The 24242-nt window shown below is 35.4% G+C and overlaps 2 protein-coding genes across 2 annotated transcripts; both read right to left on the reverse strand.

The window, feature by feature from the left end:
• Nucleotides 1-4469: 4469 nt before the first annotated feature.
• On the reverse strand, nt 4470-7782 carry LOC132614108 (large ribosomal subunit protein mL101 (rPPR4)). Its single transcript, XM_060328474.1, has 2 exons — nt 7398-7782; nt 4470-6177 (listed from the first exon to the last, which is right to left on the reverse strand). Exons 1-2 carry the CDS (start codon nt 7632-7634, stop codon nt 4933-4935), a joined length of 1482 nt encoding a protein of 493 aa, XP_060184457.1. The 5' UTR covers nt 7635-7782; the 3' UTR covers nt 4470-4932.
• Nucleotides 7783-10982: 3200 nt separating this feature from the next.
• On the reverse strand, nt 10983-18537 carry LOC132613482 (calcium-dependent protein kinase 1-like). The gene is made up of 7 exons (XM_060327505.1): nt 17098-18537; nt 16094-16237; nt 14405-14557; nt 13217-13332; nt 12935-13102; nt 12043-12267; nt 10983-11220 (listed from the first exon to the last, which is right to left on the reverse strand). Exons 1-7 carry the CDS (start codon nt 17903-17905, stop codon nt 11095-11097), a joined length of 1740 nt encoding a protein of 579 aa, XP_060183488.1. The 5' UTR covers nt 17906-18537; the 3' UTR covers nt 10983-11094.
• Nucleotides 18538-24242: the final 5705 nt, after the last annotated feature.

Below are 24242 nucleotides of genomic sequence, written 5' to 3' on the forward strand. Positions count from 1 at the left end.
GGGAAATTAGGGTTTTATTTCGTTGGAAAGACACGGAAAGCGATGCTCATTATTATTATTATTTTGTTTTGATGGAATAGTGCAAAAAAAAAATATTTTCTACTCCCTAATTTTGATGTAAAATCGTGCATGGAATTTTTAGATTTTTTAAAATAAAATTTACATATTTGACAACTATGTAAGAGCTATTACAAGTCACAATAAAATGATAATTAAAAATATTTAAAAGATATATGAAAATATTATGATAAAAGAAAAATTTATTTGAATCTCTAAATTCAAAAATTGCCACATAAATTGAGACAAATGTATTTTTTTTATTTGTATTGACTTAAGAAATATCATATTTTATAATTTTTTATAGAGTACTTAAATATTTAATTTTTAGTTGGAAAACATCCTACAATTTAACTTTAAAAGATAGTCAAATTTAACTCTGAGCAAAAAGGTGCGACATAAATTGGGACCAAAAGAGCAATACAATTCTTCTTTATTTATTAGATATGATGAAATAAAATAAAATAAAAATATGAGGGGGAGCGTGAGTATATGTAATTATTTGATCGTTTTTATTGTCGATTATTATTTGAACGTTGTTAATTGAGAAAAGTTGGCGGGCCAGTATGGGGGACCAAATTTTTGGCGCCTGTGACTGTAACTTTTATATTGCTCAGCTTACTATATGTGTAGTTGTGATGACCGTTTTAGCAAGTTCAGTACTTGCCATAAAAGTACACTAGACTTGCAAATGGTACATTTTTCAGTCTTCAGAAAAATGCCTTTATTTTATAACCAACTTATGTTTAAATCACATTGATTGGACCAATTTAGATTCATGTCGCCTAAAGGAACTGGTAATCGAAATAATATGTACAAACAATATTTTTGTAATTGAAATAAACGACAAAATGCAAAGGAAATATAAGTAGGATTAATGCATGAAATTCACACGGACAAAGTTAAACTTTCCAGGTTAACGGTCATTAGGCAAGTATTGACCAATTTAGCGAATGAAATACATGTATTATACCCCCAACTTTAAGACCCCAACCTTAATTTAGTAATGTATTATTATATTACAAAATATTAACAATTCGGCGGTCATTAGTAGCATAAAGAAGGAAATTACAAACAAAAAAAATCTCTTATCGACCAATCAAATATTAATAATTTCTAAGGAAGACCAATTCCATCAGAAAAAAGAAAGAGTTTTTCACCAAAAACATCTCTATTCTTTCATCCAAACTTTCAATACATCTTGTAATATCTCATTTAACTGAAAACATCCTTATTTCTTCAACTTGACCAACGCCATCTGTCTGTTAAGTTTCCATCCACTACTAATGGAATCTATATTTTTCTCTTGCTACTACTATTCGTCTCTTTCATTTATTTTTCCTTTTTCACCCACAAGACTTATAGTAATAGATTTATTTTTTTGATAATAAGTGTTGGTTCGTTTTAGCATTTTCCCTCTTGAGTAAGTTATGTTTTTTAAGTTTAACCTGTAAAATACAAATGAATGAATATCTCAAGTTTAGATGTTCAAATTGAAAGTTTGGGAGAGGGAGGTAGAGATGAGGATGCGGAAAAGCATGTCTTTTTTCAAGAACCAATTTGGGTTCATGTCGGGATGCTCAATTAGAGAATCTATTCATCTTGTACGGGGATTGATGGAGCAGTGTAGGGAGAGGAAGAGGGATCTACATATGATATCCATCAATTTAGAAAAGGCATACGATAAAGTTCCAAGAAAGGAAGTTTCAAGTATCTTAGGTCTGTTACCTAAGGAAATGGAGAGATTGACGATGACGTCACACATCGTATTGGTGCAGGATGGATGAAATAGAGGCTTGCATCCAGAGTCTTGTGTGACAAGAAAGTGCCACCAAAACTTAAAGGAAAGTTCTACAAAGTGGTGGTTAGACCAACTATGTTATATGGGGTGGAGTGTTGGCCAGTCAAGAACTCTCACATTCAGAAGATGAAAGTGGCGGAAATGAGGATGTTGCGTTGGATGTGTGGGAATACTAGGAGGGATAGGATTAGAACTGAAGATATTCGGGACAAGGTGGGAGTAGTCTCGGTAGAGAATAAGATGCAGGAAGCGAGGTTGAGATAGTTTGGACACATGCAGAGGAGATGCGCGGATGTCAAGTGCAGAGGTGTAAGAGATTGGCTATGGACGGTTTCAGAAGAGCTAGAGGTAGACTGGATAAGTATTGGGGAGAAGTGATTAGATAGGATATGGTGCAGGTTCAGCTCACCGATGACATGACTGTGAATAAGAATATATTGAGAATAAAGATTAGGGCAGTAGGTTAGTAGATAGTTGAGTTTTGTCCTATTGATCCGTTCATACTAGTAGTCATAGTATTACTCTTTACAGTTTCTTGTCCTTCCATTTCGGCTATTATATGTTGCTTTTTTGTGCTTTGATTATCGTATGAGTTTTTGATAGTTGCTGCTTCTTTTTTGTTAAACTGCTTTATTATGCTTTTATCGTCTTTTGTCATGACTATTTATACTGCCATGATTTGCTTGTCCTTGTGTCGAGGGTCTACTGGAAACATTTTTCCTATCTCCCAAGGTAGGGTAAGGTTTGTGTACAATCTACATTTTCCAGACCCCACTTTGTGGGATTTCACTTGATATGTTGTTGTTATAGATGTTCAATATTTTTTTTTTCTTTATTTTCAAATGTAGGAGTAAGGTCTGCGCACACTTTACCCTCCCTAAGCTACACTTTGTGGGATTTCAGTGGGTATGTTGTTGTTGTAGATGTTCAATATTCTTTTTTCTTTTTTTTTTCTCTTTATTTTCAAATATTTTCTTTTCAAACTTCAACCAAATATTATTCAAATGCCTAGTAAAGTTTGAAACTATAGTTATACAAGCCTTAGAGTCAACTTCTCCGGCTCAAGCTTACCTCCTTGAGAATGGCACCAAACACATATAGAAGAACCAGATCTTAATTGCTTGTTTTATAACTGAATGCAAAGATTACACTTTCAATGACCAAACTTCCAGCTATTGAACATTATGCAGGCCAGGAAGTGGATACTTTCAATCGGTATGCCAACCAAATCCAAGATTATAGTAATTAGTAACTACTAGTAATTGCTTTTCACCTTTAGAGATATGAAATTTCAGCAATTTATTAAACTGTTCTCATACAGAAAAATGTTGAAACGCAGGAAACATTTTCAAACTAACAGGTAAAGTTAGTTAAAGTAATCCACACAATTAAGAAAAAAGAATATACCTCTGTACTATTGGAAAAGGGCCAAATATATCTCTTGTGATACTTTGGGTCCAAATATACCCATGTGTTATACTATTGGCTCAAATATACCCTTCCTCCGTTAAAGTTGTCCACCTTGGACATCCTATACTATGTGGCAGTGACATTTGATGAGGTGGATGCCACGTGGCATTGCCACCTCATCACCTCTAACCCATTTTACTCTTCCCCTCTTCCACCACTAAAATTTCCACCCCCTTCACCACCATTACATCTTCAGGCATTATGACAGAAGAAGACGATGGTGATGATTCCATCGTTAATCTCCTGTTCAGTTATCTAGAATCAGTTAAGTACACACAATGACACTAACAGAAAACGAATGAATCAAACTAAATAAGAAAATCACTTAGTAAGAACAAATAGCACGTAACTGAGATTAGATCGATAAACAGAGAGATTGGCGAAGAATTTGTCTTTATGCCTTCTTTATTGCAACTTCAGGAATCACCTGTTTATTCACTATAACCCTTGGAGAAAGATGGAAGAGAGGAGGAGTAAAATGGGTTAGGGATGATGGCAATGCCGCATGGCATCCACCTCATCAAATGTCACTACCACGTAGGATAGGATGCCCAAGGTGCACGACTTTAACAGAGGAAGGGTATATTTGAGCCCATAGTATAACGATAGGAGCATATTTGGCCCTTTTCCAATAGTACAAGAGTATTTTTGACCCTTTTCCGCATATATAATAAAACATACATGTCAAGACTGTGCCATCATCAAGATGCATTTGCAAAAGGAGCCAGATTGACTAAGCTGTAGAAGGAAGAAAGTTTGTGTTCACTGCCAAAAGTTCTTTGTTTCTGGGTGTTACAAAAGAGTAACACGTGAGAAATATGCATTCCGTTAGTAATAGATGGAAAACTTAACCGAGGGATGTTTTTGGTTCATTTTGCGAAATTTGAAGGATGTCTCAGTTAAATGAAATATTACAAGGATGTAATGGAAGTTTGGATGAAAGAATAAAGATATTTTTGGTCAAAATCTCGAAGAAGGAACCTCTAAAAGAGTTGAAGTTCAGAGACCGCAATGATCATAGTTGAGTGTCTCTGTATTTACTATGCTCAACATAACTTTCCTTTTGTTGAGCATAGTAAATACAATAAAATGATTAACACTAAATCTATCATTCTCATAAAAAGGGTGCAGCGGCTGCAACTTGCAAGATGAAGATGTTTGATAATGCGATCAGTACTCGCTTTTGGTTAACGATGTTACAAAATATAACCCTTTTAAACATCAATCTCTTGCAATATATTCTCCATTATCAACACTAGAACCAAAAACAAAACAATGATGTTATTCAAAATAAACTAGCAGAAGGGTGAAATTATAAATAGCTGAAAAGTCTAGAATTTAACCAGGAGTAATATAAAACTCAGTGACTGCAGCAGGCTCTGGTCCAATATTGAAATCATGATGGCCTACTTGCTAAACAAGTGATCACAACTTGCGCTTATTTTGCTTCATGGCACCAGAATTACAACATTCAAGCACACAATGTTCCAAAGAGATCTACTTGGAATAAAAAGGGTAGCTCCACATCTCGCAACACGCTGAAAACTCACATCTCCTTTTCAGTTTGTGAAAGCTCAAGGTATGCAAATTACCTTAAAATGATCTCACTCCACGGAGATGGCATCGAGCAATCTTTTACCTTCATCGGTCAGCTCTATGTTCTCCATTTTAATCCGCCGACGCATGATAGGACTTGTTTTTTCAGAAGCTACATAAGTTCTTAACAAAGATTCAAATATGTCAACCCCCAACTCATCCTTAGCCTTCTTCAAAATTTCCATAAAGTGTTCTGCACCAGCGACATCTTTATTTTGTTCAAAATGACTCATGAATTTTGTGACGGTGGCAGATGATGGAAACCACTTTCCACCATCACCCCTTCCAATTGAAACTGCTTTGTCAACACAGTCAATTGCTGACTTGATATCCCCATTTTGCAGATAATAATCCATGAAAATCTCCCATGTCTTAGCATTGGGCTTAGCTCCACTCCTTCTGGCCCGTTCCTTGAGTTCTTCAGCTTTCTCCATGGAACCTTGCTTAGTGTAAGCTCTTATAAGAACATTTGCTACACGTATGTCATAAGTTGGGCACCCAGACTCCCATTCCTTGAAGCATTTCTCAGCACCCGGTAAGTCATTCAAGTTAACCAAAACTTGGATCATGTTAAGATAGCTTATGTTTGCTGTTCTGGGAAAAGCAAGCCTCAAAGAACGCCATACACGATATACTTCAAGCAAGTTTCCAACACGGCCATACAATGTGATCAGAAACTGGTAAGCAGTTAAATTGCGGCATGCATTTTTCTTCTCCAGTTCCTTGAGTGCCTTCACTGCTTTATCAGCTAAGCCAGCATCTGCATAGATTGATGCCAAATTACTATATGTAGTCCAATCTTCAGCAACACGGCCATCCCTCTTCATTTCATCAATAACCCTCTCAACCCCAGAAATATCATTCACAGAAGAAAGAGCCCTCATCCAGACGTTGTAGGTGAAAGAATCTGGCATAACGTCATAGGCCTTCATTTCTTGAATAATGGCTGGAATTTTTTCTGGGTGCCCAGTTTTTATGTAAAGAGTCATCAAGCTGTTGTAAGGCATAGAGCTTAAACTTAAGTTAAGTTCTTTCATTTTCTCCATCAAAGCCTCAGCTTTTTCAGTCATTAATTCCTTGCAATAGCAGTTCAGAAGAGCACAATAAGTGACAAGATCTTTCGATGCCTCTGGGAGATTCAGAAAATAGCTCTCTGCTGCTTCAATCCCTTTACTCTTGGCAACAAGATCTAGATGTATAGCTTGATCATTAATGGTCTTGTTCATGCCCCTTTTTTCCATTGTTTCTGATAACTGCACATAGCAACTAGCAAATTGAAACATTTCATTTTGCTAAAAGAAACCAAGGAACCATAAAGAATTACTTGCTTACAAGTCACACCTTACAGTGCTAAGTACATAACAGTTCTACTTCAAATTCTCCGTTGTCATAATAAGATTTTAGAGATAAAATGAACCCACTTTTGGGGTTTCTTAGTTAGTGGTTTACAATATGCATTAAGGTATCATCCCTTAAGCAGTTATTCACTTTTTTATCCAAAGCTGCCACCAAAAAATAACATAAGAATTAAGTAAAAATCTAGCAGTTTCACTTGCTGGTTCAATATCTTCTTTAATCTGAAAAGGCAGAACTATCTTTGCAATGCAAGTTGTCAACATGGCTGGAAGAATGCAAGGAGAACAGCCAAAGATTAATTAATCAAAAGGAATAATGATAAAAAGCAAACACGACCCTTTGAATTTCCAACATCAAGGTTAGTTGGACTATGCATGAACTATAAAGCGACTAATCAAGTTCAGATACCTAAATTTCTGAGTTAAAACCATGGCACCATACAGATATACGCAAAGCATTTGGGGTTTAAAGTTCACCATTTCAAAAATGAAAGACCTTGCAAGAAGTAGTCTTTCATATTAACGATCAAATTTTTTAGGCCAAATACTACAATCTTACAGAAATGCTAATAGGGTTTAGGGTTTAAGGCAAGCAATTCAGAGAGATGATCTCTTTCCTACAGTTTGTTTGGATAGCCTTTGTGTTGTTAGTTTAAATAAATGTCTGTTTTGATTGTCACTTAAAATTTTATTCTATCGTATCGTTAAATCTATCATTATGTAATGACAAAGTCCCATTTTATGTAACGACCGATTTAGTCTCATTTTGTCTTCGTTTATTATCTAATAATTGTTTTCTGGCATTATGTTAACAATACATTATGAAACGATATGTAACAACCATCCAAACAAGGTATGAGAAGCAAACTCAAAACCCAGATTTATTTTCAGGTCAAACAATGGTAGATAAATATACAACAAGGTTTAAGGGACACAATCCCCAAAAATGACAAAACCCCACACTTATTCTAAGGCCAAAATCATGAAAACCTACAACATTTTAACTTAAAGGCCAAGTATTTTTCAGGTCAAATATACAGAAATGCACAGTTAAAGGCATACAATTTAGAAAATAACCAAAAAAAAAAAAAATCAAGAATGAGAGAAAAATGGGAGACCTTGAGTGCTGGAGCATAAAGTTTGCGTTGACGTAAAACTTTAAGGGATTTTCCAACTTCCCATTTATAAGCACTTTTGTGTGATTTCAAGAATTCATTCAGATTTTTCCTGACATGATTTTCTTCACCACCTTCTTTGAATAGATTTTTGTAAAGTGCATCTTCTAAGTACTTCTTTGTTGATCTTTTCCCAATGTTCTTCGTTTTCATAGAGAATTTCTGTATAAACGACGTCATTTTGATTGGGTTGGTTTCCTTGTTTTTGCTTATTACAGTGTGATTGATTGTTGGGGTTTTAATTTTCAGGTGGGAAAAACCCTAAGGCAAGCTGTGGATGGAGAATGGAGACTGTGAAAATGGTAAATGGGCTTCTGATTGGATCTGGGCCTACTGCATTATTTTGAAGTTCTTACACATTTTTGCGCGATGCTTAAAAAAGTGAGTCGAAAATATCTTAAAATTCTGAATTCGAACTCCCGTTAAGTAAAAGAAGAAGTTTTTTTGGTAAGAGACGGCTTTGCGAAAAGTCTGTCTTATAAGGCAGAATTTGTTCTAGGGAAAAAGTTTGTCTTGCGAAATTTTGCAACGCAGAATTTTTTATTGTTTTACTCTGCTAGAATTCTACAAAAGTTAGGCCTTACATGGATAGGCCTAATTTTGTTATGAACCTCTGTATTGCAGTTTTTTCTTTTTTGATTGAGTCGAGATTCGAACCCAGAACCTCGGGGTATTTTAGGGAAAGGACAAAAATTAAAGACCAGCAATTTGAGGGGTAAAAATTAAGACCACCCCCGAATAAGGACAATCGTGCAAATTGCCCGTTTTTGCACGGATTGTTCTTCAAACGCACTGGTCTTTAATTTTTGGCCCTTATATCTACGGTCTTCAACTTTTGTTCCTACTATTTAATGAAAATATCTAGATATGCTTTGCTCGACGTGAGTTCTGTAATATTTTTATTTTTGAAAACTGAACTTTTGCCTTGTTCAACACAAGTTTTGTAGGAATTAAGTTATGTGGCATAAGTTGTGTAGTATTTTTCAGATTATGTTGAGTGTTGAAAGTTTTGTCTTTTCCAGCATAACTTGTGGATGTTATGATACATATGCTGAAGCTAAACGCTAACTATGCCGAGCGAAATCTAAACTTATGCCTTTTTTTAATGTTGAAAGTTTTTCCTTGTCCAGCATAATTTTGGGATGTTATGTTACATTTGCCGAAACTAAACGCTAACTATGCCGGCCGAAATTTAATTTATGTCGCGCCAAAAGTGCCAACAACAACAACATACCCAGTGAAATCCCACAATGTGAGGTCTGGGGAGCGTAAAGTGTACGCAGACCATACCCCTATCTCGAAAGACAGGGAGGTTGTTTCCGAAAGACCCTCGGCTCAAGAGAAATCACAACGAGAAAGGTTAGATAAGCACAAGCATTTCAAAGCAGAATGCAAATGAAACTAAAGAAAGCGAATAAGTCAGAATAAAGCAGCCTGAAAAAAAAGGGAACAGTAGCTACCACAGATAAATAAGATAATCGAAGTACAAGAAACCACATATAGTAGCAAGAAACAAAGGGCAATAGACTATAGATCGAAACAACGACTACCTACTAGCCTTCTACCCTAATCTGAGTCCTCCAAAACCTCCTATCTAGGGTCATGTCCTCAGTAAGCTGAACCTGCGCCATGTCCTGTCTCAGCACCTCTCCCCAATACTTTTTCGGCCTACCCCGACCTCTTCTGAAACCATCCATAGCTAACCTCTCACACCTCCGCACTGGAGCGTCTCTGCCTCTCCTCCTCACATGCCCAAACCATCTCAGCCTCGCTTCCCTCATCTTGTCCTCCACTGATGCTACTCCAACCTTATCCCGGATATCTTCATTCCTAATCCTATCTCGCCTGGTGTGCCCACACATCCATCGCAGCATTCTCATTTGCGCAACTTTCATCTTTTGGACATGCGAGCTCTTGATTGCCCAACACTCTGCCCCGTACAACAAGGTCGGTCTCACAACCACTTTGTAGAACTTGCCTTTAAGTTTTAGTGGCACCTTCTTATCACACAGCACTCCTGAAGCAAGCCTCCATTTCATCCACCCTGCGCCAATACGATGTGAGACATCATCATCAATATCCCCATTTTCTTGTATAATAGACCCGAGATATTTGAAACTTCTTTTCTTTGGGATGACCTGGGTACCAAGCCTCACTTCCACGCCAGACTCGTGTGTCACGTCACTGAACTTGCATTCCATGTACTCTGTCTTGGTCCTACTCAACTTGAACCCTTTAGACTCCAGAGTTTGTCTCCAGACCTCCAGCTTAGCATTCACTCCGCTGCGTGTCTCGTCGATCAAGACTATGTCATCCGCAAATAACATACACCATGGCACCTCACCTTGAATTCGCCGCGTCAGACAATCCATCACTAGAGCAAATAAAAATGGGCTAAGAGCTGATCCTTGGTGCAACCCCATCTCCACTAGGAAGTACTCCGAGTCTCCTCCCACTGTCCTTACCCTGGTCTTGGCTCCCTCATACATGTCCTTGATCGCCCTAGTGTACGCTTGCCAAAGGACAAAAATTAAAAATCACAAATTTGAGGGGCAAAATTAAAGACCAACCTGAAATAGGGGGCATTTGTATATATGTATGCATGTATGAATGATTGTGTGCACGTACAACGACTAGTCAATGGTGAAGCCAGAAGTTTTACTAAGGAAATTTAAAAAATAAAAAAGTAAACATACAAAGAATTCAAGAGATTCAAAAAAATTGACCTTGCATATAGTTTTCGAGCGAAGAAAGTTTGGACGAACCCCCTTGTGCCCTAGCTCCGCCATTAAGACAAGTGCATATACACACGCATACGTATATGATTGTATATGTCAACATACGAACCCGCTAGTGTATGTGTATGTATTGTTATGTTTAGAAAAAAATGTTGCTATGTTTTTTTTTTTTTTTTTTTTGGAGAAAGGTAACAATAAAATATTGCTATATTTTAAAAACTCAATAATATCGACATAATTTGTTATTAGGCGCATAAATAGTGCTTTAACTTGCCCAATTTTTGAAGTTACTAGCAATAGAGCACGATGCGCAAATGATATTAAAGAATATTAATCACGATAAATCTCACTTGACCCTCATTCTTCTTATACTCGAAACTTGAAGTGGGCATCCTAAAACCACTTACTCTATAGGTCTATTTTCCATTCTGAACATTTGATTGATTATGTCACTAATTTCATCTGCAAATAGCATGCATCATTGAGCCTCATTTTGTATACTATCGTTTACTATGTCATAAACTCATAATAATTAGCTAAACAAGTATACACACTCAAGATAGATTCCCAATGTAACTCCACAGTTAGGGGAAATAAACAGTTAAATCCAGCAAGAATTGTAAACAAATTGATAGTTTGCACTCACTTGCGTAAAATAAGATTTCAATAAACAGCATGACTAAAAAGTGCAGTTTAATATTGAACATCCATGTTATGATGTATAACAATTACTCAGTAGGATAATTACCATATTAAAAAAAATTGTGCAAAATTTGGAAAGAATTGAAAGTTGCACAGGAAAACAACAATGATGTTTAGCAAGTACAATTTTAATACTATACACTCCTAAATACACAAAAGATCCAGAAGGAAATGAAGAAAATAATAGACTCTTCAAAGATCTATAGTTTTAGTGCTTCTCTGAATCCAATGCTGAAACTATGCTCTAAACCTTTCTTTGCACCACCAAGCACTGGATTTCCCATTTGCATCATAGCAACAAACTCATTGTAATCAATGCGTCCGTCCTGAAAAAATAAGAAAATTTTCCATGACTGAGACCACAACACAAGCAGCACATGTTGGATATATTCCATGTTCGAGTGAATACGTTTTTAGTTCTTTGACAAACCTTTACTAGTACTAGGATTGAGACATCTTTTGAGTAGGTCCAATGAAGTGAAAGCTAAGAAACTAGTATGAACTGTGGAATAGTAAGAGAAGAAAGACAAAGAAGCTCTAGACTTTTGGGAACCAATAAATTGCTTGAAATTGTGCAAAACGGAAAGTAAGTCCCTTAACCCCATCAAAAATTCCTTGTTGGTGAATCAAACTGCAGAAAGAGCCTGAAAATTTTGGGATAAGAGAAACTAGTCCTAGAGCCTGCTCGGCCAAACTGCCAAAATCAACTTATTTTGAGAAGTATTTATCAAAAGTTCTCTGGGAGAGTAGTAGTTTGTGTAACTAGGACTCATACCTGAGATCTCCAGGTTGTTACTCCCATGTCACAACCACTAGGCCGTCCACTTCACTAGGACAACATATCTAAATTTATGCTTTCTCCCTGATCAAAACCCTCCTTGACACCCCTTAATAAATACTCCCAATGTTTCAATTCAAGTGTCTTAGTTTGACTAGGCACGAAGTTTAAGAAAATAAAGGAGTTTTTTTAATCTTGTGGTCTTGAACAAAAGATGCATGTAATGTACCCAAAGAATGTTGAAATTAGAGAGTTACCAAATACAGAAAGAGGCGTTCTTTTCTAAACATACTAAAAAGGAAAGTAAGACACTTAAATTAAAACGGGGGGGAGTAGGAACTAATATCAAGTGGTGAAAAACAGAACTTACATTGTCCTGGTCAGCTTCTCTGATCATTTCTTCCATGCGAACATCTCCAATGCCAAATTCTTCACAAGCATGTTGAAGTTCATCTGCGGTGATGTAGCCGCTTCCATCTTTATCAAAGTATGAGAAAGCAGCAAAAAGATGGTCTTCTCTTTCAATTTTGTTAAGATGTAATGTTGCAGCTATAAATTCACCATAATCAATTGTTCCGCTGTTATCAACATCAGCCTGCAATTTCGGAGAATGTAAGGAGTTACTCGATATTGCCTTCAACTTCGCGTTGGTAGAATGAAAAATCTAAGCATGCCATGAAGCTAAATGAATCTAAACCTTTGATCACGAGCTGATGAATACAAATCATTACAGCAATGAAAAATATAAAATTACCGATTCTTCTTGAATTATTTCCCGTCACAAATACTCCCACTGGAAGAGATTTTGATTGCGTCATTCTACTTACTTTCTTCTGAACACCAACAATGGCGCTCCATTCTTTCTTTGCCCAATCAAAGTCTTATTCGAGATGGGATAAGGATTAACTTCCACAAACAATGCTATTTATAAAAGTCTTTGCTACATGGGCTTAATATCTTTCAAGTTCCACTTAAAACAACTAATAGTGACACTTTGTCAATTTGCATGGAAGTGGAAGAGGGAGGTTAACAAGAAAGAAAAGAAGTCTAAAAGAATTACGCTATATATCAGTTGGATTAATACAACATTAGCATCAACCAAAAAAATTATTTTACGGTAAGTTACATATCTTCAGATAAACAATTTCAGTACTCTCAACAAAGAGAGCTTGGGTAAAAGAGTGAAAAAACTGTCCACATTTTGCCATTTCCATGGATCACAGATTTGAAAAAACTGGATGGAGGACTAATATGATACTTACAGCCTGCATAAGATCATAGATCTCGGACTCCTTCAGAGTAGAGCCAAATTTTTTTAATCCATCTTTGAGCTCCTCAAAAGTTATTTGACCGCTATTGTCTGTGTCTATCATCCTGAACATTTCTTTAAGACCGGCAATTTCTTCTTCGGAAAGGCTTTCAGCAATGACCTGCAGCACATATGACATAAGTATCTGGAGAAGAGTTTCAACCTAAATATTTATCTCCAATATGCTCATAAATTAGTGTTAACATCACATGTATTTGCACGTTAATAGACTCACTCTCAAAGCCATTTTCTTGAGCTTGTTCATTGCAGAAAATTGCTTCATTCTACTCAGAACTGCAGAATCCAGAGGCTTATCAGGAGCCACACCATCAACTTGAACCCATGGATGGCCTACAAAAGTTTCAATATCACCGTCAGTGACTATCTGAACTTAATCAGAGTTCAAGATGAACTCCATTACTGATTAAGAAAGCAAGAAAGAAAGAAAGAAAAGAGAAGAAGAAACTGATGCAGTCGAAGTAGAAGAAGAAGTAGAAGAAATGTATTTCATTCAATGTAATTCAAGTTGTGATTCACATAATGAGATTTATGATGTATATATAAAAAGAGTAATTAGCTTCTAGAATCATTTACTAACTAGCTAGGATCCTATACTAACTAACTAACTCACAGTTAGTTAAATAACTGTTTTCCGGAAACCTCAATTAACTTATGAACAGTGGGAAATTACCACTATGCCCCTAACTGTGTAACTAACTATTTTGCTTCTAATTCTGTACTTGAACACTATCCAAAAATTTTCATCCCAAAAGATAATTATGTAATCGGAAAGGGGAAAAAAGAGTGCACTTTCTCCAGTTACATGATCTAAGTCAGACATAACAAAATGATAAACATAAGACTATAAGAGATTATGGTAAATTACATAAAAGAAGTAACAAACCTCTCAAGGAATACATATAGATTCTACTTACCATAGAAAATGTAAAGAACTTAATCATCTTTTCATAAGAGAAAAAGGAGAAAAGCTGTCCACTAACTGTGGGCAACATCAGAACAAGAAGAACCAAAAGAAAGAAAACCAGTGTACTTGAATACCATAGCGATCTGACAATCTTGCAGAGAACTTGTTACAAGCAGATAATCTGATTTATTTTATTTTATTTGGCTTGATAGTAACATATTTCATGCACTATCAGTCATCGGGGTCCTCAAAAGCTTAAGCCCAAGAAATTGTGGAGACCAATGTATGGCAATGATCTGTAGCATAATTGTGCTTGACAGAGAATAATGAGTACAGAACAAACTATCTTATTAGGGAAAGCCTTTAAACCAGTAGCTCTTATTACAAATCTAGAGATGGATAATCGTTTCCAAGTACCAAATATTACTGAATTCACCCCCATTAGCTCAGTTGTTATTTACATGTACTCAGAAAAAGAGAAGCTGTTAAACTACTTACATAAAACTTCATGTGCAGTTAAACGCTTTTTTGGATCTCGAACGAGCATTCTCCTCATCAAGTCTTTTGCACCTTCTGAAATACTTGGCCATGGGTCTGATGTGAAGTCGAGATCACCGTGCAGGACTTGTTCAAATATTCCTTGCTCATTTTCTGTATGATAGGAAAAAGAAAGGTTCAGAAAAACGATACAAAAAGATGGTATGTGGTTGGAAGGGCAGTATTTGATTCCAGAAAACCTTTCCATGTTCCCCTCCATGAACATACTTATGACTCAATTTCACTTCAATAGTTGACAAAAACCAAGTCGGTCTCAAGAACATGCACAAACTGTGTAACTACTCAGACGGAATCATCCGTAGTTATCTACCAAGTTTGACCAACTATCTATACAACCTGGTATTTCTCCTTGCACCAAAAATCAAGTTAAAAAAAGTCCCTTTGATTTTTTCTTGTTTTAACCAACCATTACATCAGTCATGTTTCTATTAACGTGCACTTCTCTATCAACGGATAAACCAAAAGACCATTTCAACCTCCATTAGCCATCACACCATCAATCTTAGCCTGGTAAAATTTTCCAATGGCCTTGAATACATATTTGCACTATTATTTCAACAAACTTAAACTCTCTGAATCATTCCTTCGTTCAGTCTTGCACTCCTTTAGTCTTGACATTAACTAAGTAACTTTAAGTACCAAAACCTGTGTTGCTCCGACTCGGGTGCCAATCTAGAGGTCGGATTCTTCATCACATAATTTTAGCATTCGAGGAGTATGGATCCGAGTGTGGATCCAGGTAGTGGGATACATCCAATAAGTGTATAGTATGGCATATTTAAGTATGCATCTCTATTAATTAAAATTACGAAGTTAAAAAATCATAAAATTTAATTCTTTATAAACGCCTAAAATTTTATTCATGAGATATCTCGTGTAATAGCAAAGTGCTTTTATAATTTATATGACTATATATATATGACACAAACCCAAATATCAAACCAAATACTCAATTTACCGATATTTCTTGGTCATAGATGTAGTCAAAGCACCCAAGGTAAGTTGACCAAATTAGGTGTGGATTCCACACCCACACCCAAATCGTGTCGGACAAATACTGGTGCGGCAATATAGATCAGAACCCAATTCCAAGAGAGTTCAGAAGTAGATCTTAAGCGAAGTAATACCTTTGCCTATTTAAAGATCAATAAATTAATTACTGAAGAAAGACTATGCTAATTGGATTTAAATAGACATCGTCATCCTTGAGAAAGATAGAACCTCTGCCCTCCTTTCACGGGAGAATTGGTCCACAAAGGGAAAATTCTCAATCATTTCCAAATCTTCCATTGAGGGGCGCAGCAGGAATTTGACACAAATCACGACAATAAGAATTATTAGAAAATCGAGCAACTCTCTGATAAATTGGGTTAGATTGAGAGATAGTAATGGACAAGTGAAGAGATGGTTGATAGAGGTGTTGAAATGTCCATATACCAAAATAAGTCAGTGGGAGGATATCAGCAAACATGAAGAACATGGCATCAGTTCTTCTGATAACAAATGCACATACTAGGTTTCTTAAAATGAAATTTAAGTGGAAAAGTAGCGAACCGGATGTAGAAGAGCCACAGAATGGAGCAAAAAGTATCCAACAAATGCCAATTTTGATGACTTAGCAATGCTTACCAGCCCAGAAAGGAGGTACTCCACTTAATAAGATGTAGATAATTACACCAGCACTCCAGACATCAGCTTCAGGACCATAACGTTTTCGGAGAACTTCTGGTGCAACATAATACGGGCTGCCAACAACGTCAGTAAATTTGTCGCCTGAAAAGAGAAAAATATCAATTAGGAAGCAGTTTGGAAAAGAAGAAATATGGTCAACATACAATTAAGGAGAACAAATTAAAAAAATGGATCAACTAGTTGTCCAGTAAGTTCTATTAAAATGCCAAAACTTGACACTACCCGAATCACAGTGAATAGAACATAGTTTATGCATATAAGTCAAGATAATAGACTGCTTGAATGATTACGTGTAGGACGTGGTTAAAATTCCAATATCATTCTGAGACAGCTTTAGCGAAACATGTTGAGGACACCCCAACTGAAACACTCGATAACTTAAACTCAATGACCATGACCATGCTACTCCATTTAAACTCATCTTAGGCCACTTCATTGAAAGAAACACAATTGTTGTTTCCAATTTTAGCATCAAAATCATGAATACTCCCTCCAATCCAAAATAATTGATGTTTTAGACTCTGAAAGTTGATCCAAAAAAATTGATGCTTCACAAAATCAAGCAGATGTTTAATTCTTTCTCCCAGATTTTCCCTTAACACAGTCCTAATTCAATGTATAAATGTAATGATGTATACGACATGTTCTTTTATGTACTCAAAGCATTCGATATAAAATATTTAGTGCTTCATATTATTTCAAAGCATTTGAGAAGAGCTCATAATTAAGGGTATTTTAGTTAAAACCCCTCTTAATTTTTAGGAGTACGTGAATGCCCTAATCCATGTGGCCAAGCCTAAAACATCAATTATTTTGGACTGGAGGAGTAACACATTTCATTAGCATGTTTAATCTTTCTAATAGATTGCGAGCTCATTGTGTACCCATTAACTTTGTCTAAAACTAGCTTAAAAGAAGGCAAGTATATATCATACAAATACCTGGTTTGAAGAATATTGATAACCCAAAATCAATTGTTTTGAGAAGTGAATCCTCCTTCTGATCAACAAAAAGAAAATTCTCAGGCTTAAGATCACGATGCATGACACCAAGAGAGTGACAAGCTTCTACAACTCCAACAATAGTCCTTGTGAGCTCAGCTGCTTTTCTTTCCGTATAATGCCCTCGCTGAATAATCCTATCGAAAAGTTCACCCCCAGCACAACACTCCATAACAAGATGAACAGCTATAGCATCCTCATAAGCTCCTTTTATCGATATAACATGAGGATGACCTGCTAAGTGGTGCATTATCTGCACTTCCCTTCTAACATCTTCCACATCATCATCTGTTAACAACTTCCTCTTAGCAATCGATTTGCAAGCGTACTGCTTCCCTGTCGCTTTTTCAGTACAAAGAAATGTAGTACCAAACTGCCCTTGTCCTAATTTCTTTCCTATACTGAAAAACTCCTTTAAGTTGCCAGTTTTCTTCTGTAAAACAGAATCAGTCCTAAGTCCAGCACTTGCTACCCTCTTCATTTCAGCCGGCTTTTTCGTTTTTTTAGGTTTCTCTTCCTCTTTCTTTTCTGGCTTAGGCATTGTTATATGTTCTGGTGGCTTATCTTGAACTGGCAAATTAGGTAAATCAGTTTCTTTAACAGAAGTTGGTGTTTCAACTCTAACACTTTCACCATTAGTAGTGGTGGAAGCAGTATCATCAGGCGATCCGGTTCGCCACATTGCTGCTGAAATTGACTGAAAAATTCCATTTCTAGTAATACTTGGTCCTACACAAGTGTTCCCCATTTCTTGATCCTAGATTAACAACTCCTTTAGTTCCTTCTTACATCAAGATCCATTTTTTCTATAGTGTCCCCCCAAAAAATCAACAAGATCTTGATACTTCAACCAAATAATCCACTACCAAAAACAAAGACAAACTTCCCAGGATTAACCACAAACAAGTCAACAAGAATTCAAATCCAAGACTCATTCAAGCTTATCAAATTAAGATTCAAAATGAGCTAAAAGACTGTTAACTAGCCTTGATATAGAAGCTTAGCAGAGATTAAATTGAATAGAATCAAAGAATCAATTCCAATACCAAAAGAATAATCAAAGTTTCCAAGTAATCAGATACAAAGACATAGTAATAAATTGATTATATAAAGCACAAATCTTTTAAATCACTAGAGAACAGTGAAAAAGCAAATGGACCCAAAAAAGGAAATTTCTGCTAAGCTATGGGAAGGTCAAAGAAAGGACAAGAAAAGGGAAAAAGTTGAGATCTTGATTATAGAAGAACAAAGTGGACTATGAACTATTATTGGGTTTTCATTTGTTTAGTGGAAAATTTGTAGCATTAACATTTGACATATAGTACTATAATTTACATGCATTTTTTAACCGTAAATATGGGGTAGTTGGTATATATGCGTGCACATGTAACGATAATTCAGACAAGACCTACAACAAAAACGCGTCTTGGTCGGATATAAGTCCAAATAAGCCTAAGGTTTTGCCTAGGAATCTCATTTTTTAAGCCTTTGGGATTTGGATGGATTTTGCCATGTATGTGGACTTTTACCCCTCGTTGTTATCAATATTATTTAGTACTCACGTAGTTTTTTATTTTTCGACGTGCATTACCATCTGTAAAATATTTGTGTTATATTTTGTTATTTTATTGCTATACCTTTTTATATCTACTTCAAAATTCTTTTATGTTCCTTTCACTTTCTTTTCTCTTCTTTCCTCCTCTTTTCCTTTCTTTGAGCCTAAGGTCTTTCAGAAATAGCATCTCTGCCCCCACAAAGGTAGACGTAAGGTTTGTGTACATCCTATCCTTCTCAGACCCACATGTGAAATCACACTGGTTATGTTGTTGTCAGTGGCGGACCTAGCCTTATAGAAGGGGGTTCATCCGAACCCCCTTCGGCGAAAAATTGCACTATATATACAAGGTGAAAATTATTTTTTATGTATATATAGTAGACATTGAACCCCCTTAACTTCTTCATTTATGGCTTCTTTATATTTTTGAACCCCCTTGGCATAAATCCTGGCTCCGCCACTGGTTGTTGTTGTTATTATTGTTGTTGTGTCATGGACCTTTACATGATTATTATCCAATTGGGGTAAAACTTTTAGCCGCATGTACACATTAACAAAATTCGCCTCTTAGAAATTTACACAACATAATTTTATACATGGTATATCTTCAGATATATAACTGTAAGCAGAGACGAATCGAGAATTTCTAGATAATGGACGTGCTGTTATTAAAAAAAAAAGGATAGAATGTATTAGGTGAAATTGATTTCTAGTTCTCTAGGTAAATAAATCAATAATCAACCAAGTGCGCCTTTTGATTTTCTAATAGCATGGGTGCCAGCATACATTATAAACCAATTTTAAAAAATATATACATAATATAACTAGCTTTACAAAGAGACCATGGATTCACGTGCCTCATTTTTAACCTTTAAATTCGCCCCTAGCAAGAATAGTTGAATGAAACAATTATATATTTTTGAATTATATATATATATATATATATATATATATAGTTATTGGATAGTTTATATTTTTTTTGCGATAAATAGACATGACATATAATTATTTTTTTTCGAATAAATATTTATAGGTAAAAGATTGAGGTGACAAGACCCCAAATTTTTTAGGTAAGTGGCAGGCTCTTAATTATTTTTTCTATTTATTTTCGCCCCAGAAATTACTAATGCTAGGATTAGCAGATACAAGGGGTTTTTTTTTTGTATTTTTAAAAACTTCAGAGTTAAGATTTAAACTTTTTTAAAAAGTCCTTTTCTGTTTCTCTTTCTTCTTCCCTATTCTTTTTTTTTTTCGAAAATCATTCCTTTACTCACAAATTCTCCCATTCCTTCATCTTCTATGTGTATAATCATCATTGGAAGCTAATCTTGAAGTATATATACATTTTGGTTGCTGCTAAACGTGACGAAAGAGTTGGAAGCCATTGACGACCATTAAAAAGCTTCGAAGCTCCAATTAAAAATTGTGGGTTACCGAAATCGAGCTCTGTTTTGAGTGGGTGATACCTCAAAAAAAAAATCGAAACATCGAGGAGAATTCACATTTGTAATTTGAAGTAATTTCGTTGAGATTTGACATTGTTTTGGATCGATTTACAACATCTCTCAAGGTTGAAGAAGAAAATTGTTCAAATTTTGGATTACTGCAAACGAGCTCTATTTCAAGTGGGTGGTATCTCAAAAGAACCGAAACATGGAGAGGAGCTCATATCTAAAATTTGAAGTAGTTTGGTTAAGAATTGACATGGTTTCGGATCAAATTATAGCAGTTGTTCGTCCAAAAGGAAGAAGAAGACAGTATCAGAAATAGTCTAGTAGAAACTTTATTCAGGTCTAAAATAGATTTATTAGCAACCTATAGTTTCTACTAAACTTCTGCAATGGCTTTATATATGTATATGTATAATAACTTGCAATTAAATTAGTAGCTATATTGAATGTAGCAGCTGCCAATGTCAATATCACTACGCTACGACAGGTTGTGTGACAACTTGATGGTAATTTCTGGAGTATTCGTTATATTGCTATTACGGGGAAAAAATGAGAACAAGTGGTAGTATAGGAGAATCAATAGGATTATCGCTGCATCCTCGTTGCTCGGGGAGAGACGCTCGAAAGCCACAATAACACCCTCTTTCCTATAGTTTCCCCTCCTTACAACTCCTGTAGTTTCTATTTTCATCTTCTTTTTTGCTATTTTTTTTTTTGTGTTTTTTTATGTTATGTAGTTCATTCTTTTCCCATGCTAATATGTACTGAGAACTGAAGAGGGTCACATTTTAGCCACTAAGAACTGAAGAGGGTCAAACTTAGCCACTAGAGCATGTGTATATTCTAATAGATGATAGTGAAGAATGTAAAAATATGCACTGAGATCTAAAGAGGGTCACACTTAATAGTCACTAGGAACTGAAGAGGGTCACACATATCCACTAGATCAGGTGTATATTCTAGCAGACGGTAGTGAAGAATGTAATAAGTATGCACTGAAAATTGAAAAGGATCACACTTAATTAGCCACTACGAACTGATGAGAGTCACATATAGCCACTAGACCAAGTGTATATTCTAAGAACTAAAGAGAGTTACACATAACCACTAGACCATGTGTATATTATTAGAAGCGACTATGATTTTCGTAAGCAGCCTACGGTTTAGACGAAATTATCTTGAAAATTGATGAATTAATTCTTGAAACTTATCATTGTTGGCATTTAAATGAATATTTAACAAAATGATAACGTCATTATTGATATAAACACTAATATCAATTGATATAAACACTAATATCAATGAAATAATACAAGTCATCCACTATTAATCTTAACATTAAGTTGGTCACATAATTATTTCACCTATTGCAATAGAGACAAAAATATTACACATTGATCACATGTAATTATGTATCAATTTCAATATAGATCATATGTAGTATAGTAACCATTTGCAACATGGATAAATAAAATTTGTGATGTTCACATATAGCTATGTCACCAATTTCAAGTTGTTACATATAGCTATGATCATCACTACTTTTTCTTCATATCATTAACATTACTCATTAATTATCATTATTTTAGATTATTATAATGTTGTTTCACTAATTTCATGGTGATAACATATTGTTTAGTTACAAATATAAGTTTTAAAATTAGTTCATTTCTTATTAAAAAAAAAAATTGGTTGCAAAGGCAAGTGTTAGGTTGTAGTTTCTAACAATATGTAGCTGGCTTCTAATAAGGCAGAGTATGCAAGTGTGGTGACATAACTCTTTTGAGGACCCAATTCTCCTTTCACAAAGCACCTCATTAACTAATTTCAACTACTACCGATCCCCAATTCTTGAGAAGGACAAAAGGTATTGCTAGGATTTGATGGGTAATGACCATTTTTTGGTAAAGACATGAGAGACAGACTAAGCGGCACAAGACATTCATGAAGGCATAATCAGCCGTGAATGTGTTTCTGTTGTTGGTCTATGCATAAACGTTGCTGTTTTATTTGCTTTTAACGAATGTCTTCTGCTAATAATAGTTCGATGGTCTATTCATAGACGTTTTCCGTCTATAATCAAATTATAAATTGGAAGTGTTCATAACCTCAAGCTCAAATCTGAAATGTTCATCTTTTACCTCAAACTCAAATCTGAAATTTTAAGCAAACCCACCTTAAATCTTCTCCAAACTCCCTTAAAATTGAGATTAAGACTCCTCAAAAGATCTCCAACAAAATCCAATAACATCCACTTGAAATAAATCACTCCTTCATAAAACCTATTTCCATATTTGAAGCTCAAGCTCCAACAATGACTATCCTTAACTCAAATTTGAAATTTAATCCAAAATTATCTTAAATCTTCTCGAAATTCTCTATAATTAAACCATCGAAAGATCCCCAACAAAATTCAATAACACCCACTTGAAATGAATTACTTTTTCGTAAACTCATTTTTTCAAGCTTGAAGCTCAAGCTCCAACAATGGCTAATGAAGTATTTCAAATGTACGAGGAAAAAACGTTGAAATAATTAAGAGAGGGGATATATAATTTTTTTTTTTTTATAAGGTAAAAGATATATTTTTAGATTTTTATTTTGGTTTATTTTATTATTTCTAATTTTGGATCAAAATGTATTTTTTAAAACTTAAAGGCTGGTTTGGAAGCTTGGAATAGTTGTTATTTTTTTTTTATTTTTTTTTTGTAAATCATTGAATAAAAATATATGTTTTAAAACTTGCAGGCTTGTTTTGACGCTCAGCTAACTTGTCTCCACTTAATTAGCACTAATCCTAAATAGAGTCCTGCCACCTAATAACTAAAATTCGGGGTCTAGATTCTTAATAAAAACTAGCAAAGGGCCACACCACCACACTTGCCCTACTCTCTTGGCGACTTTTCATTCTGCTTCTTCGTCTCGAATTATATTTACATAAATATCAGATTTCTGTCTTTTTTTATTTCATTCGTTTCAATCTTCTCCACAGTCATCTTCATCTCATACGTTTTGATATTTCCAATCAGTTCATCAACAATCAGCTTGGTGTGATCTTGGGCTCCATGGATAGCATTTACCTTGTTGTCCCAAGAATTAGGTAAAACACCAAGAAACTTCCTCACCAGTTATGTAGTTGTGATAACTTCTCCTAAAGAGTTGAGCTCATTGATTATAGAGGTAAACCCGGTGTGCATATCATGAATAGATTCATCTTCTTTTATTTTGAATAGCTCATACTCTGTGGTGAGCATGTCGATATTTGAGTTTTTCACTTATGTTGTCCCTTCGTTGGCAGTTTGGAGAGCTTCCCAGATTTCCTTAGCAGTTGTGCATGATGAGATTCGATTGTACTCATCTGCTCCTATACCACAGACGAGAATCTTCTTTGCTTTATAGTTCTTCTCCACAGCCTTCCTGTCTGCCTCGGTGTATTCTTTCCTTATTTTAGGAGTGGTTACCAAACCAACTTCATCTTTATTTACGGGGAAATGAAGACCATCACAAATGATAGCCCACAGCTCTGAGTCTTCAGCCATAATGAAGACATGCATCCTAGCCTTTCACCACCCATACTATTTTCCGTTAAATCTGGGCGGTCTGGTGGATAATTAACCTTCTTCCAAGTTTGGTGGGGTACCATTTCACAGATTATTTCTAGGTGTTAACCTTTTAGAAAGCACCCGCTTTGATACCACTTGTTAAAAGCAGTACGTCCACCAAACAGTGTATAGAGAGAAAACACAAGATTTTACCGTAGAAAACTCCTTGCTCAAGGGATTAAAAACCACGACCAACCACGTAGGATTTCACTTCACTACACTGAGCAACTTTAGATTACGACCTCTTGCAATCTAGGAATTTAACTCACATAAATCCCTCACCCTTACAATACACCTATTGTAAGCTATAACTCTTGACTACCCTTAGCCAAGCACACAACCACGTTTGACTAATACACCTTAACTAACTCTAGCCAAGGGTACCACTAATAGATTGAATAGGTAAACTGCCTAACAACTACTAATTTAAGCTACCTACAACAACATCTTCAAAGAAGAGTAGGTTTACAGTTTAAA

Source organism: Lycium barbarum, chromosome 10 (assembly GCF_019175385.1).
Source record: "Lycium barbarum isolate Lr01 chromosome 10, ASM1917538v2, whole genome shotgun sequence".
Classification (NCBI taxonomy): Eukaryota; Viridiplantae; Streptophyta; class Magnoliopsida; order Solanales; family Solanaceae; genus Lycium; species Lycium barbarum.

Bases quoted from the DNA above. Each gene is read 5' to 3' on its own strand.
- LOC132614108 (XM_060328474.1), bottom strand. From the start codon at position 7,634: ATGACGTCGTTTATACAGAAATTCTCTATGAAAACGAAGAACATTGGG. The intron at 6,178-7,397 runs GTCTCCCATTTT...TGCTATGTGCAG, and splicing joins TTTATGCTCCAGCACTCAAG to TTATCAGAAACAATGGAAAA.
- LOC132613482 (XM_060327505.1), bottom strand. From the start codon at position 17,905: ATGGGGAACACTTGTGTAGGACCAAGTATTACTAGAAATGGAATTTTT. The intron at 14,558-16,093 runs GTAAGCATTGCT...CCTATCATACAG, and splicing joins AGTACCTCCTTTCTGGGCTG to AAAATGAGCAAGGAATATTT. The intron at 13,103-13,216 runs GTGAGTCTATTA...TATGTGCTGCAG, and splicing joins TCAAGAAAATGGCTTTGAGA to GTCATTGCTGAAAGCCTTTC.